Here is a 15,980-nt window from a genome sequence, read left to right as displayed (position 1 = left end):
TAATTAATAATATTATTTTAATATAAATTCATAAGATAATCATATGTTATAAATATAAATTAATAACAAGATTATTGGTAATCAAAAAAACAATATTATATTATTTTTTAACAAAAATATTTAAATTTTAATAAAAAACAATAGTTAGCATAACTATTAATTAAATAGTTAATTAAAAATTAATCATATATTATTTTACCATGCACTATAATGTATTAATTATAAATATAATATAATTATATTCTGAAATGAATAAAAAAATCATCTATAAATTTAAAGTAACATTTAATATACTAAAAATTTTAATTTAGTTATTAATCATGTTTTGAACATAAATTAATGTGATAATTATTTGTTATAAATATACATTGGTAACAAGATTATCGTTAATTAACAAATACTACTATAGTATTTAGTTAATAGAATATATTTAAATTTTAATTAGAAAAATAATAGAATTATCATTTATGTTTTTAACTATGAGAAATTATATTTATATTTAAAATATATTTAAAAGTACATATTAGTTATTATAATTCAATTATAGATTTGAGCAAAAATTATTTAATAATTTAAATTAATATCAAATAAATTAAGATTTTAAATTAATTAATAATATTATTTTGATAATAATTTAATAAGATAATAATATGTTATAAATATGCATTAATAATGAGATCATCATTAATTAAAATTTTTTATTTTATACTTTTATATAATAAAATTTTAAATTTTAATTATAAATAAATAAATTAATTATTAATGAAGTTATTTATTTAAAAATTAATATTTATAATTGTAAATATATATATTTAAAAACAATCAAATGATATCATAAAATGTAGGCGAGTCCTCAAATATCACTTATTTTAAACACAGCCATATGTCGATAATAACTTTTAACATTTCTTTATTTCAGCACTTATCATAAATAACTATAAAAATCTGAAGAAGGTTTTAATTTCGCCCCCCTAATATTCCAATTTTTTTTGTGAGTTACAATTTTTGAGATTTTCTCATTAATATTACACTATTAATCCCCTTAATTTTTAAAAAATATTTATTTTAAAATATATGAATATTTTAATTTTTCTCAAATGAAATATTAGAAGTTTCAGAAATGCAATTTACATTAACCTTTTTTCTACTTGAGCTATAACATTTTAACAGGCTCTTTTAAAATATGCTGTAGTGATTAACTACAAAGAAAAATGTCAAAAACACCACATTTAAAGATAAATATTAATAAGATAAATCAAGAATATTATTATTATTTTGCACATGTGCACACATATATCGAGAAAAAAATATGTTCTGCATTTTGTGTATTTTTTTTTTCTAATAAACCTCAAATATTTTAACTTTTCTTCATTACACATAGTTTTTATATTGTTAAAAAACAAAAAAGGAATTGAACGAATATTCACATAGCACATTTTTCAAATATTTAAATAACTCAGCACAAACATACATATTATTATCACAAATAATATTTATTTATTTATTTTCTAGGAATAATATTTATATTTTTAATAAATAATATATAAATCTAAAATTTGTAAATACAAAAAAAATGTATGCTTGAACTCGAAATAATATATGAAGCCATCAAATTAAAAATTAAAAAGGAGAGAAGTAAGAAACCATGAACTGGCTGCAGCATCTGAATTACAAACAAGCAAGAAGCCTAATAACAGTGCAAAATACAAAACCTGCGATTGAAAATAAAGGGAATTTAAAAAAAAAAAATCTACATAAAAGGTAAAGGAAGGTATGTACCTGATGCACACAATGAGCTAAAGCAACAAGAACTAAACTTCAAAGAGAGAGAGAGAGAGAGAGAGAGAAACATACAAGCACACTACTAAGGAAAAAGTGTGAGCAAAACCGGTGCCCTATTCCCAAGAAGCTACCAACTATACCCTACTCACACCCCCTTCCCACCCAAAAAAACAAAAACTTCAGTCTTGAAGAATTAGCAGGATTTAGTAGCTACTCCATTAGAAACAACACTCTTGTCTGTTAACTTCAGCTGGTTTAGCTCTATCCACAACTGCTTCACTCACTGTCCTTGATCCCTTCTCCCCCCATCAGCTTCAGCTCTCCATTGGCATTATCAGCTACTGCTGCTGCTGCTGTGACTCCAGCTGCCGCAGTAGTTTGTTCATCCTCGATCAACCCCATGGCAACATCAAAACATTTCAGCTGCCTCTGTTGTTTACCCATCACCCTTTCAGTGTCTTTAACTTCATTAGCAACAGCATTAGTAAGCATCCCATTCCGCACCTGTTTACAGAGATTCCAAAACAAAAATAATCCAGTCAACTCTACAAGAACTTCATAGGACGAACAATGCGTGTACAACACATTTCCTTCTAAGGGGAAATGAAGCATTTTTGGTCTAAGTTGTGGAAAGAGGTAATATGTTGCCTGTTTATACTGTTGTTGCTTTGCCTTTCTTTCGTGCATTGTCCTCTGGCGAGCCTCATAAAACCCAAAGTCATCCAAAATGCATGTCTTGCTTATATAAGCCTTAAAAATTTTGACCATTAGTACACCCAGCTCAAATTTCACCTGCAACAGCAGGGAAAATCTTGACTGATAGAATAGACAGATGAGCGATTAGGGAAATCAATGAGATTTATGGGAATACAGAAACAAGTAGAACAATAATTTAAAAAACTACTGACATAAACCACAAACCTCCTGAGTGTCCCTACTATTAGTCACAGGCTTATTCTCGTTGTTTTCAAGTGTAATATGCTTCAATAAACCATTCGGTACATCCTTTACAACATGCCATTTAACGGGAAAGCAACCATTCCACTTGTCCTGCTGCCAATATTCCAAGCTCTTGTCAAAATCAACAGGGCCGACCATCTCTGCCAGACCAACAAATTGTCCACTGGTGTTCACCTGAAAAAGTAATGTGGAATGATTAAGTGAATCACAAATATCATACACAAACAACTATAAGAAGGACATGCCAATAACTCACAGAGAAAAACAGAAACACAGGACAGCCATTAGAGTTCTCCTGAGCATCCTGATATGCAGCATCCAGCTTCTTATTGCCATTTGGTGTGCTGGCCCACGTACTATATTTAATGCTCTTATGAACATCATCCTCACTGTAGGACTTAATGATGAAAAACTTTGCGTCCAAATAATTCTCAGAAAAATCATCTCCGTTGTACAGTTCCTTGTCCTTGATCAAAGGCGAATTATCACTCTCGATATCTCCATTTAAAATGTTTAGCTCATTGACAGATGATGTGATAGGTCCAAACCCCCTTTTGTTTTGGCTCTTAAAACACCTGGCTCTAGGTCCTCTATTCAGCTCATTAAACCCTGCAACATCCTCATGCCGGTAATCAAAGACATTTCCGAGAACTCTGGGTTTGTGTTTACTATCAATGGCCAACCAGCCATGCATATTAGACCTGGAATCATAACCACAAGATCCTAAACTTAAACTAGTTTTAAATGTGTTTGCACATTGGCCATACATCCTGTTGTTTGGGTACATCTTATTAGTGAATCGAGCTTGGCTCATACCAGAAGGTTGTCTTGGCCATTGCAGATCCTGTAATCAGATCAACAAATCCAATCCTCGTTGATAATACTAGATAAATACTTAAAAATTGAATTTTAATACACAAAATGCCAAATATATGTAGCACTAAAACATGAGACATTGGAAAAGACAAGGGAAACAAATCAACAAAATCAGCTCATTGAATTTTCTAAAAACCTTAAAGCAATCATTCTACATGGAGAAATGACAATACAAACATGAAGCATGTGTGTCTGTGTGTCTGAGAGAGAGAAAGAGAGAAGGACAGAGTGTTCTCATGATGTTGTCACATCTTCATTAGCACAGCATAAAGGCAATGCTGTTGTAATCCTGAAATGAACTCACTTGAAAATTTGAGAAAAAATAATATATATATATATATATATATATGGAAGTGAGAAATGAAAATTTTCATATTACAGTCATCACAAGGAGAAAAAAAAATTCTCTTTTTCCTTATACAAAATGTGTACAAAAAATAGTAATTCACTTTTGACATACCATGAGATGTTGAAGAGGACGAAGACTCTGATTCCTTCCAGAAAGAACGTTGTTGACGTGTGAACCTGATGTATGTCTTGACTGCCCAAATGTGGCATCTAACCATGGAATTGGTGACTGAATTCCATCAAAGACAAGCTTTGGGTCTTGATATCCCAAAGAAGGAATACCTGGCCTCCCGTAGCAACCAGTGGAACTTATAGATGAGTTCTGGTAACTTGGTTTGAATGACTGTGACACATTATTGGTATTCGCATTTCCACCATTCACTATACTAGCCAAGTTACCCTTAATTGTTTCTGCTGACAAAGGCAGTCGGTTAGCTATGATAGAAGAAGAAGCTTCCACTTGAGGAATGCTCGGCAGGTTTGGATAAGATGCCCTGTTTGGAACAGGAGCCTGAAAATAAGGAGTAGGATAATGGTAATGTTGTGGACCATAAATCTGACCATTGTGTGCAATGGGAGGGACAGATGAACCAGGAGGAGGATATGGGCTGTATGGTGCATAACCATAACCATGGTGACACATGAGGGATCGACTATCACCATAAATACCCTGTCAATAAAGAATGAAATTATCGTAGATACAATCGCCTTTTTTTTAAAAAAAAATAAGTCCACATAACTCTAAAAAATAACTTAATTCTCGGACACAACTTGTTAAAAAATCAGTAGTCACTAAACCAACACAAATAACAAAAGAAAGGTATATTTACAACCAGGACATAATAGTCTCTTTAATATACAAACCATAACCAAAATAGATGTGTTGTACTTATCTTAAAATATAAGTACAGTAATGTTGTTTTGATTTTAAATGTAAATAGCAAGCATAATGAACTAATCTTTTCCCCTATTGGCTGTCATCACCACCACTACTCTCAACCCCCACTATTTTTCCCTTTATGAGAAGAAATCGATACAAAGAAGTGTTACAGATAGGAAATTGCAAGGAAACCTTTTAATTGAGGCTACAACACATATTTCACCCTGAAGAAAAAATATATTAAATGCTAACATTTCATGACTCGACTAAAATCCATTCTTCTTCTTGCTTAGTTTCAAAATTAATATTATACTCTTGAACTTACTGCAGCCATCTCAACCCCATCAGAATTAACATATCTGGTGTAGTTGTCCCAATCGCTAACTTGCCCATCATATCCTGCACATCAAAATCCATGTCAGAAGAAAGCCCATGCACATATTTTCTCTCCCTACAATTGTGCATGAAGGAATAGTAAATCAACACATAAATAAAATGTTATTTTTAATTCTAAGCAATAACCTCAAAATATCTCACCTCCATAATAATATGCAGTAGATTGATATCCATTGGGAAGGTAGCACAAGGTTTGATCACCGATATCCTGATGACACGGGGTTGCAAACTGCTGAAATGGCTTGGCAGTATCATTAGGATTAGGGCAATTCCCAGAATTAACAAACCCATAAGGAGCAGCGGAAGTCTAAGCAGAGAAACAATCATTTAACAATTTTAACAACAGAAATGAATATCTGAAGTATAATAGTAAGAGATAGGAGGAGGGAAAGGCAAAATAGACTTGATAAACAAATTGAGAGAGTGAACAGGCAAAGTACCTTTCTTGTGGGGTCATGAACTTCAAAGGTTTTGGCCTCAGAATCCAAAGAGAGCTTCTGCAGCAAATCCGCAGCTTCTATAATATGTAAGGACTGAAGGTAAACAGGAACTCATGGTCCCATACAACAAAATAAATAACCATTTAATTACAGAAAATATGAGCAAACACAGAAGCCCAGAATTTCTACTGCGAAAAATTTTTTCTCCTATGCAATATACTTCTCGGTGACAATGGGTGACACACTTAGTTCAATTACAGAGGATATGTTTTCCGATCCAACTTAATGTAATTCCCCTTGGTAGACTTTCTTTAATACACTCAATTACAAATAAAACAGTGAAAAAAAGGGCAAAGAGAGGGAAAATCAAAGGAAAGGGGCGACATAATTCTACAAGAACTCGCTCACCCAGCAGAAATAGAATAAGCTCAATTCAGTTCAGCGGACATCACGGGCGTGAACCCATAACTGAATTGATACATAAAACCCTAGCAAGAAAGATAAAAAGGGCTCGCGCGCTAACATTTGCGGCATACAGCCATCTATAAACGCAGAAAGGCAATACTTTACTTCATTCAATCAACCTAACGTACAATAATAAATCCAAAAAATAAAAGGATTTTGAAATGCGAGAGAGAAAGAGAGAAGGAGAAGAAGAAAAAACAAAGTGGGAAAATAAATTGGTGGGGGGGGGGGGGCACGATGAAGGATACGGTCGGAAGGGGGAGGAGGAAGAGGAGGAGAAGGAGCAACGGCAGCCATGGTGAGGGAGATAGACGGAGAAGAGAGCGCCCTAGCCCGTGGGAACTGAAGTGTAGCAGAAGAAGGGAACGGACGGTTGGAAGGTGTAGAGGCGCCACGAATTCAGTGCTTGCGCTACGCACAGCACAGGAAGAGACCCTGCGAGTGACTGTGAAGAGGAGAGAGAGAATTTTACAATCAACAATTTGCAAATAGAAAAAGCCCACCCATTTTCCAGTACCTTCTGGGCGTTGGATCCGAGTTCTCAAACTATTGTATTCTCGTCCAAGCAATTCTTTCAATTTCCCTTTTCCATTTTCTATTACCTGAACTTTTTGTTTTCAACAATATACGAGTTTGTAATGACATCTATATTTATACATATATTAGAATTTTTTTCTATTTGATGCATTTTTTAAAATTAAAAATTAAAAATTAATTTTATATAGAATATTTTTTTTATTTGTTGACTTAAGATATTAGCATAAAAAATATATTACGTTTTTCTTCTCTTCATACAGTTCACAAGACTCATTTATTAAATCAATTAAATTTAAATACTTAATTTTAAAATTTATTTACACAAAAAGTACGAAACCTAAATATATTAAAGCTCAACTCGAACTTACTTTAGCACTCAAAAATATGACCACCACAAGTTGGATTATTGTAATAGTAATTATTGTAATAGTTTTGACAAGTCATACAAATGCTATGGTTACCATCCAAACAAACATTTACTTACGACTCATTATTTACAATGCAATGAGGCAATAATTAATCTTACTTTCTTCCCTATTATACCTCTTGAACATAAATAAAAATTCTCATGTTAAAATTTAAGAACAATTGTTTCTTACCTTACAGTAAATTCATAAAAATTTTAAATTATCACCTCAAATAATGACAAGGATTTTTTTTTATATTTGCTATAAAACTATTTCATTTGATTTATGACTATATTTTTTTTACACAAACAATATTAGTTTCAAATTTAAATTGAAAACCTCAAATTTGTAGGCAATCTCTATATGGCTGTGATATCCTGCTTCAAATATTCAATTATCACCCCTGCAGAGCACCCTTATAAAAATTCAGACAACATAATAATAAAACATAAAAAGGAAGAGAGAGAGAGAGAGAGAGAGAGAGAGAGAGAGAAATCATCACACACCACTTTATTCTACAATATCATCACTGGTTATCATGGTTCATCATCCCAACTCCTTGAGAGGGCATCTAATTAATAATACATTAGATTGCAGACATCTCAACTCCCAGTAAAGTGTTAAAATGTGGTAAGCCCAGAAAGCAGCTCCAGCTTTCGCTACATATAATCTATGTAAAAAAAAAAATGCAGCTTTAACGTAGTTCCTCATTAAGATTTTCTCATACAATACTTTCTTTTTTCAATATTTAAGTGTGGCACATGTATTGAAGGGTGCAACTGCAATTACCTTCCCCCTACTAGGGAAATTTTACTTCCCTCATAACTTTTGCAGCATCCTCTGGGAAAACAGGATTTATATAGCACCCAGTTCCAATTTCAAACCCTGCCACCCCTGTCAATTGAGGCACTATCTGTAAAAACCAATGAGTATAACAATGCTCCAACTCCGTAATTTGAAGCGGCGATGTGTGCATCATAAAATTAAATGGTGGATTATTCAACTGCAAAGAAATCTTTCTAAGCATGAGTTTCAGCAATCCCCCAAGATCAACTACCTGCACAAATCAGCATTTTTCAAAACAGAGCATCAGCTTCAAAATTACAAGCTCAAAATAGCAAGGGCCATGCAGTTTTATTTCTTACTACAATTACAATACCAACATGTACAAATTTGGTTGCATTGCATATGTAATAATTTAATCCACAAACCATGCAAACACACTGTGACAAAAGCCACAAAGTCATTATAACAAACAATAATTAAAAATATGGGGAGGGCTCCTCTGCTTTGAGGAAGAGCGGATCACACTGCTTTTCTCCCCATCTAGTCACATGTGGGGTATTTGGTAATATGAACGTTCATGATTGTGCCGTGTCATCCCACAACGCATTGACAGGAAAATTAAGTCATCCTGCATGCTGCACACATGCCTGTGTAAAAGCTCCTGTCCTCAATTACAAGCTTTACCAATATGATCTTCAATCCAAATAATGTTCATAGGATCATTGGAAGCAACTTCTTTGCCTTCTCCCAAAATATGACCTTCAGCAAGTAGTTAGAGCACAAACTGCAGGAACAATTAAGTTCTTTCCTCTTAAAACCGTTCATCTGCACCATTAGCCAAGTCTCCCAATCCCTCACAATTAGGAGCTGCCCTGCATTCTCCCAGAGCAGTGGAGCTGGACACTCAAAACTATCCCCAAGGATGAAGCATATTGATTATTTCTATAGAAGGTCTTTACACGCAAATTAATATAAAGCTATTTCCTAATCGGAAAGTAGGCAAACAAAGATTTACTTAACTAATAAGATAAGACAGTGTTGATGATGTAATGGCAGGTGAATTGGTAGATTTTGAAGACGGTATGATATGCAATCCTCTGAATTTGCAGTCAAATAATGTTGGTGTTGTATTAGCAGGCAACTACTCAATGATACAAGAAGGAAATTCCATAACAGCAATGGGAAGAATTCCACAAACATCAACAAGTGAAGCTTACTAGATTTGTGTCGTAAAAGACCGGCTAAATTTCAGACAATTCATTTTCTACAAAGAAAAACAACCCTTTCATAAATCCAAGGATGCAAGATCAAAGAATACCTTCTGTCCATCCAGTTCATGGAAATGCGAGCAGTGATCCCGGGGAACAATCCAAATTTCAAATGGAAACGAGGCAGCAAATGGAACAATTGAAATGAAATGGGTTGATTCATCAACCAAAAGATCCTCCGGCCAAACCTCGCAGAGACTGCACTTCCCTGTTTGGGTGAAGTAGTCCTTCATACTCTCAAGACGAGCAGAAACAGTGGGAGGAACAATAGGAACCGCCATTATCTGACTGTGAGAATGGCTCATTGAAGCCCCAGCTGACGCACCGTGGTTTTTAAACACCTTTACAGACATGAAAGGAAACAATTATTAGGCCGCAAACAAGTGAATTCTGCAAATTCTGTTGAATTAAATTGCAAATCTAAGGTTTTCTCTGATCAGAAGCGTGGTAAATTATAGAATTGAAATCTTAGCGGACAACTCATGGAGTTCAGTCCTCTAATTGCAAATCCGACCAAATTTACAGGATTTGCAGATGAAATCCACAAAATAAAAATAAAAATAAAAACTTTTTTCGCTAACAGACTATATTTCAAGCGCAATAATTCAGTCTAATTCCACGGCTTAATATACAGCACGGCAAGCACCTGAATTCATTTGCAAATGAATTTCATCACTCAAAAGAATTCATTTGACTTACAAATGAATTCCATTTTCATTTACATTCCAGTGCCGACAAATTCAAGAAACCCAATAAAGCAGAAACAAAAACAGCAGTTAAACAGCTAACCTGGATGTATTTGATGGACTCGTGGCGCACTAGCTGCTCGATCCTCTTCCTATAGGCGAGAAGAACTTCGCCGATTTCGGACGGCGAGAGATCGGACAAATGAACAGAGTGAAGAGGAGACTCGATGACAACGTCGTGAAATCCAAAGCCAGGTAAGGAAGAGTTGGGGACCGGGTCAGAGTTAGGGTTTTGGAGGAAGGTGTGCTCGAGGTCTCTGCTGAGAGCTGGGTATAGGTTTTGGATGACTCTAATCTTCCAGTCGTCGGAGGATTGTCGAGGGAGACGGAAGATCTCGGGGGCGCACTCGTGCTCGTGGCCGATACAGAAGGGGCATTCTTGGGAGTTGCCGGAGTTGGAGCCGGGAGTTATGGGGGATTTGGATTTGAAGTCGGACGGCCGGCGAGCTCGAGCAGGAGAGAAGATCACCCACCGATTCGTGACCGTGTCCTTCCTCATTTCAGGGCTCCGACCTCCGCCGCCGCCTCCCGTCGTCGCCATCTCTCTCTCTCTCTCTCTCTCTCTCTCTGATTATAATTTATAAACTTGTATTATATTATATTAAATTAAATACATATTTTTTTATTTATTTTATACTTTTCCATTCTATGCTGTTTAAAAATCAATTCAGCCATTTTTCCTGAAAATCGTATGCAGGATTTTACTTTTCTAATTTATTATTTATTTATTTAATGATGAGAATAAAACAATATTATATCTTTGGAAATATTAAATGTTAAATTTTCTAAGCTCTTTAAAATAATTGTTATTTTTTATTTTGAATCGGAGTTTTATTTGTAGAATTGGTCAACTCAAAAAAATATTAAAATTCATTTGTTTAAAATATTAAAAAATATTAATTGTTTGAGCAAATTCATTTAAAATTTCATGTTGAGTTCATTTTAGATTTACTTAAAAATTAATTGATGAGCTTATTTTTCAGAGCATGCTTCTAGTAATTCGACCTTGAAAAAAAATAATAAAAAAATAAATAGATAAATAAATAAAATTTTGAATAAGATATTTTGAAAGGAAATATTTTGAAATATTTATATATAAATATCTTGGAAGAGATATTTATTTAGATTACTTAAGGACTAAGTTAGGTTTTATTCTATAAATTCTCTTATTCTCCTCCCTCTCTCTCTCTAAGATCCTTCATCGTTCGTCATCTGTTTCCAAAAACGGAGGGTACTGCGTGGATTAGAAGAGGAAACTCTATACTTTTAGTGGATCGGATCGTCGTTTCAGAGAGTTTCGAGTTTTCTCAAAAATCGAGGTAGGGATCTGATCTTAGTTTTTATTGGATATTTGGATAGTAGTAGAAAATGTAGCAAAATTATGTTTTGTGGTTTTAGGTTTTCGAGATCCTGGGTTGTCGATTTGGATTGTTTCCGAACGTAGTTTTGTTTCAAGTTTAAGGTAAGGGGAATTTGATTACAACAGTTATTTTGGAAAACTAAACCGCTAAAAAGCTAGTTTACGTTATTATGTATGATTTAACTGCTTATTTGTGAAATTCGACCGAGTAGAAATGTCAGTTTGACGATTTTACGATTTTTGGTAAAAATGAGGATTTCGACGTGTAATCTCCAAATTTTACAAACATCGTTTATTTGTGTTTATACTATAGTAGAAGAGGCTCGATTCATTTATTTATTTAGTTAAATTATGTATATTGAATTTCTATCATTTAGTGGGTTTTTATATCAAACTTGTGTGATATATGTTGATATGAGAATAAATGGATTTTCTATACTATTGATATAAAATATAGGAACGAAGTTTCAAATTTGTTATACTGAAAATGTGATTAAACAGAGGCTAGTGATACATCGAGCCGCATCAGTAAACAAAGAGGGGTAAACTTAGTGGAAAAACGCCAGTTTGAACCCAATGCTATTATGTGAATTTGTGAAAAATACTGGAATTGCGCAGGTTATCATATTTGTATAAATTGAATTTATGATACACGAAACCACAACTTGAAAGTCCCGAGAGGGTTGAAAAATACTTTCTTTGCAGGGTGAAATGAAACCACTGTTATATGATATGGCACGATATCGTAGTTAGATGTACATGTGCAACCACATGTATTAAACAATGTGGGTACCAAGATGGTCGACTAGTAAGGTGAAACCATTGGCTGATATTGAGCCAATGGAGGCAGTCGGATTGTATGTAGGTACTCGGTAGTGTCTGCACGAACAGGGCATTGGACGAGTACCAGTGCACAACCCGAGCCACAGGGTAAAACTGGTTATAGGGATATTTTGCTGTTGGTCATCTGATAAATCATTAAATGGTCGAAAGACAGATGTGGGAATTTTGTAATATGAATAATGATATACCTGATGCATTACTGTATTAAAAATATTTGATTTATATTCCAGATGTTGAATGAAAATATACATGTATGCAGTCACACACTGTTGTAACTCCTTCTTCCTTACCGAGATGTGTCTCACCCTATCTTACAATCTTTGTTTTCAGGTCTGTCTATGTGTCGGTCCTAGTAGATAAAGGGACTGGGGAGGTTATTTTGGTTAGCTTACGTAAGCATATAAATCTTGTATTAAATTTGATGAAAGTCCTTTTTGGAGGTTTGTAATATGATGATTATTTTAAGTCCGAATATATGTAAATTATGGATGTATTAGTAAACTTTGGTATAAGGCTAGTAAAAATCTCAATGGATGTTTATGTTTTTTCGCGACATTTACATAATGATTATGTATGTTTTACACTCGTATGTCCCTGTTAAGGGCTGGCTGTTTCCATATCTTGAACAGGTATAAGTATTATGTATGAATGAGTGACACTTGGGTCCATATAAAGGGTCAGGTCGTTACAATGCCGTTTAATTTTTAACATATATGTTCGGTTTTTTGTGAATAGATTTGTTGAATAGGGTTGCAATTACATGTTTGTATTAATCTTGAATTTTAAAAAAATTACATTTACTTTTCTTAAACAATCAATCATTTAACAAATATTTCGCTTAACTTCTAAAAATGATACTAAAATTCTTTTAATTGTATATTTAATAACATAAAGGCCTTTTTGCTAGTAAACTGTTAAATTATTTTTGACAAAATTACCTAATTAACATATAAATTAGTTGACTTTAAAAAAACTGTAAAGGACACAAACTTTTCTTTGATTTTTGTGATGTTTTTTTATTTATCTAACATTTTTATACTTTTTGACATTTTAAATTAATTGAATTGACAAAAAAGTATTGGAGCTCGTCATCATTGGCTGTTAAATTTGTTATCCTTTTTATGCTAATTGTATTTATTTATGTTATATGACTATTAGAACTTTCAATATTTGCATAATATTCATTATTCCTATTTTATGTTTGTAATATAAGGGATGGGGAAACTTTTAGGGCATGTTTAATTGTGGAATTTGACTAGTTTTTCTTCTTCTTGTTTGACTGGATATTATATTGAAATGTTGATGAAATGTTGAAAAGATAAAGATATAATTGAAACTAATAATATATTGAAAATTATAAATAATTGAAAACATTACAAGAGAAATGAGACGTTCAATTCTTTCGAGAGCTTCTTCCAAGAGTAAATTCTTTTCTGTTAACTTTATGAGTCTGATCCCATTTTGATTATGACAAAACCAATGTTTCTCACAAATGCACTGAGCTTCTTGAACAAGTTCATTCTTAACATGCACTGATGATAGGAACTCAATGAAGTCATACGGACCTTGAATATCACGTTTCATATATGGCATCTGGAGAAGCAAAAGAATGAAGACCTCTCTGAATTTGTAATTTGCATTTAATTTGACTTTAAATTAAATTAAATGAAGCCATACGAACCTTGAATATCACGTTTCATATAATTCTAAAGTCATAACAATATGATATAGAGTTTATACAGTTTAGATATTACAAATCAAATATTATAACTATTACAGTTTAGATATTAAAGTATTTTCAAAACAGTTTTCGATGTTATGGTTATTTTGGAATCATGAAGAAACAGTATTATACAATATCAGACCCTGATGAATTAGTTTAGATATCAGTAGAGCACGGTATCGTTGCTATTACAGATCAGAGTGCAACCACACATCTTAGATAGAGTGTGTAGGATTTTCGTCAACCGTGCTTGGATAGATTGCAAGCTCCCCATAAGACTGGGTTGAAGTGATCAATTTGACGAGGTAGATACCAGTACCGTGCCTTTGAGAGATTGCAGATGGCCAGGCTGAGGATTGGTAGAGTTACAGTTGACTTATCCTAGTAGGGCAACCAGAGTTGAGTTTCGCCTACAGGCCGCACAACCCTGTCATGAGAGGTTAAATCATAATGTACAATTTTTCAGGGTAGATATCCCAGTTATGTATATGTATACAGATTTACAGAATGTCAACAAATATATTATGATACTAGAAGTATAAAAAGTAGAAATTCAAATACTACTGTTGTATTTTAAACTATAATAGATGCAAGTTGTACTGTATATTATTTTACTAGCTTTTACAGTTTCAGATATTTATCAATATAGTATTTATGGAACTCAGTTGCCACACACTAGTAATCACATATTTCCTCTTACTGAGCGTTGTCTCATCCCAGTGATTTAACATTTTTCAGGCGGTCCAGTTAGACGAGTAGAACAGGCTCGCTGATAGAGGGATTGTTGCACTACCTTGGTTGTGGGGGTAAGTGTTTTCAAGGAGATGTGTTTTTGGGTAGTTTTCTAGGGTTTTTGGTGGATGTTACTGAGAGATGTAACTTTGTGTATGTATATTTTAGGGAGTTATTGAATTATGGTATTGTAAATATGGATGTACTGTAACAACCTGCTTAATTTTCATACATTTTTTGTTATAATAAAACCAATATAGTAAATCTAGTAGATCATAATCAACCTGAACTCGTGGGTACTTGGGATATATCAGAAACACAATGCGGAAGCCTAAGCAACAGGAAACATAAAATCGTAAATAACTCATAAAATCATTTACTATGTCATTCATCACAATACCAGAGTTACTTTATCCATTGTATTTACATATATAAACCACCCAAAAGAGTCATAGGGTCACTTCCTACAAAAATTCATTTAACCCTATCACAAAATACATACCCTTCAGAGAGGGCAGATCAACCGTAACTATCTCAGCGGAGCTTTATTTGCTCTCCTATCCGGGACTCCTGAAATGTTTATAAAATTTGGGGTGAGACACCTCTCAGTAAGGAAAATAAACTAATACTAGTGTACAATATGAGTTTATCTGTTTATACATAAATCATACTTAAACAAATAAAGTAACTATTGTATCATATATGGGAAAACATATATTATCATAGCATGGCAGAACATACTGCATTATCACAAACATTATTCATCTCATATAATAATAATACGAAAACAACTCTGGTAGGTTAACTGGTTGTTGTCATGTATTACCCCCACATGACTGGGTTGTATGGCCCGGAAGCGGGATCTGACAATGGTTGGCTGACCACTGCTAAGTTAATAGTACAATTTGTAAGTCCGATGGGTTTGCCAGACTTGGTTTGTACACCAAGGGCGCTCACACTTCTTAAAACCACATTGACTATTTGTTCTCACACTACTCCATACAGCAGTGTTAACACAATATCATGATGATCATTAACACATAAGCAGCGGTACCGTGCAAGTGTTAGCCTAAACCAGGCTAACCAGGTTTTGATAACATATAGCATATAATCAAATTGTGATACATGGATATTTCATACTATTAATTACCAAATCAATATCATCGAATCAATTTGCATATTTATATACATCATGAAAATCATTGGCCCATACGCTAGCAATTTATATTTTAATATAACTCGGCTCGTACGCCGACAAATCATATCCATAACTCGGTCCGTACACCGACAAAACATATCCATAGCACGGCTCGTACACTAGCAAATCATATCCATAGCACAGTCCGTACATCGGCAAATCATATCCATAGCACAGCCCGTACGCCGGCAAATCATATCTATAGCACGGCCCGTACGTCGGCAATACATGCA

The 15,980-nt window shown here is 33.7% G+C and overlaps 2 protein-coding genes across 11 annotated transcripts; both read right to left on the bottom strand.

The window, feature by feature from the left end:
- Positions 1 to 1,596: 1,596 nt before the first annotated feature.
- Positions 1,597 to 6,774, bottom strand: LOC131167873 (YTH domain-containing protein ECT4-like). Of its 10 annotated transcripts, none has more exons than XM_058126899.1 (10): positions 6,665 to 6,774; positions 6,396 to 6,592; positions 5,683 to 5,759; positions 5,384 to 5,474; positions 5,172 to 5,245; positions 4,079 to 4,636; positions 2,999 to 3,586; positions 2,704 to 2,916; positions 2,431 to 2,574; positions 1,597 to 2,286 (listed from the first exon to the last, which is right to left on the bottom strand). In XM_058126899.1, the coding sequence occupies exons 2-10, from the start codon at positions 6,442 to 6,444 to the stop codon at positions 2,059 to 2,061; spliced, it is 2,022 nt and encodes a 673-aa protein (XP_057982882.1). In that variant the 5' UTR covers positions 6,445 to 6,592; positions 6,665 to 6,774; the 3' UTR covers positions 1,597 to 2,058. The 10 variants fall into 10 exon arrangements, with proteins under 10 accessions (XP_057982882.1, XP_057982881.1, XP_057982886.1 ...); XM_058126898.1 differs by having other exon boundaries at positions 5,384 to 5,549; positions 6,665 to 6,769; XM_058126903.1 differs by having other exon boundaries at positions 5,384 to 5,471; positions 6,665 to 6,766.
- Positions 6,775 to 7,578: 804 nt separating this feature from the next.
- LOC131167872 (ADP-glucose phosphorylase) lies at positions 7,579 to 10,628 on the bottom strand. Its single transcript, XM_058126893.1, has 3 exons — positions 9,935 to 10,628; positions 9,196 to 9,486; positions 7,579 to 8,148 (listed from the first exon to the last, which is right to left on the bottom strand). Exons 1-3 carry the CDS (start codon positions 10,430 to 10,432, stop codon positions 7,891 to 7,893), a joined length of 1,047 nt encoding a protein of 348 aa, XP_057982876.1. The 5' UTR covers positions 10,433 to 10,628; the 3' UTR covers positions 7,579 to 7,890.
- Between the last annotated feature and the right edge of the window lie 5,352 nt (positions 10,629 to 15,980).

Source organism: Malania oleifera, chromosome 11 (genome assembly GCF_029873635.1).
Source record: "Malania oleifera isolate guangnan ecotype guangnan chromosome 11, ASM2987363v1, whole genome shotgun sequence".
NCBI lineage: Eukaryota > Viridiplantae > Streptophyta > Magnoliopsida > Santalales > Ximeniaceae > Malania > Malania oleifera.
This window is presented reverse-complemented; position numbering and strand designations above follow the sequence as displayed.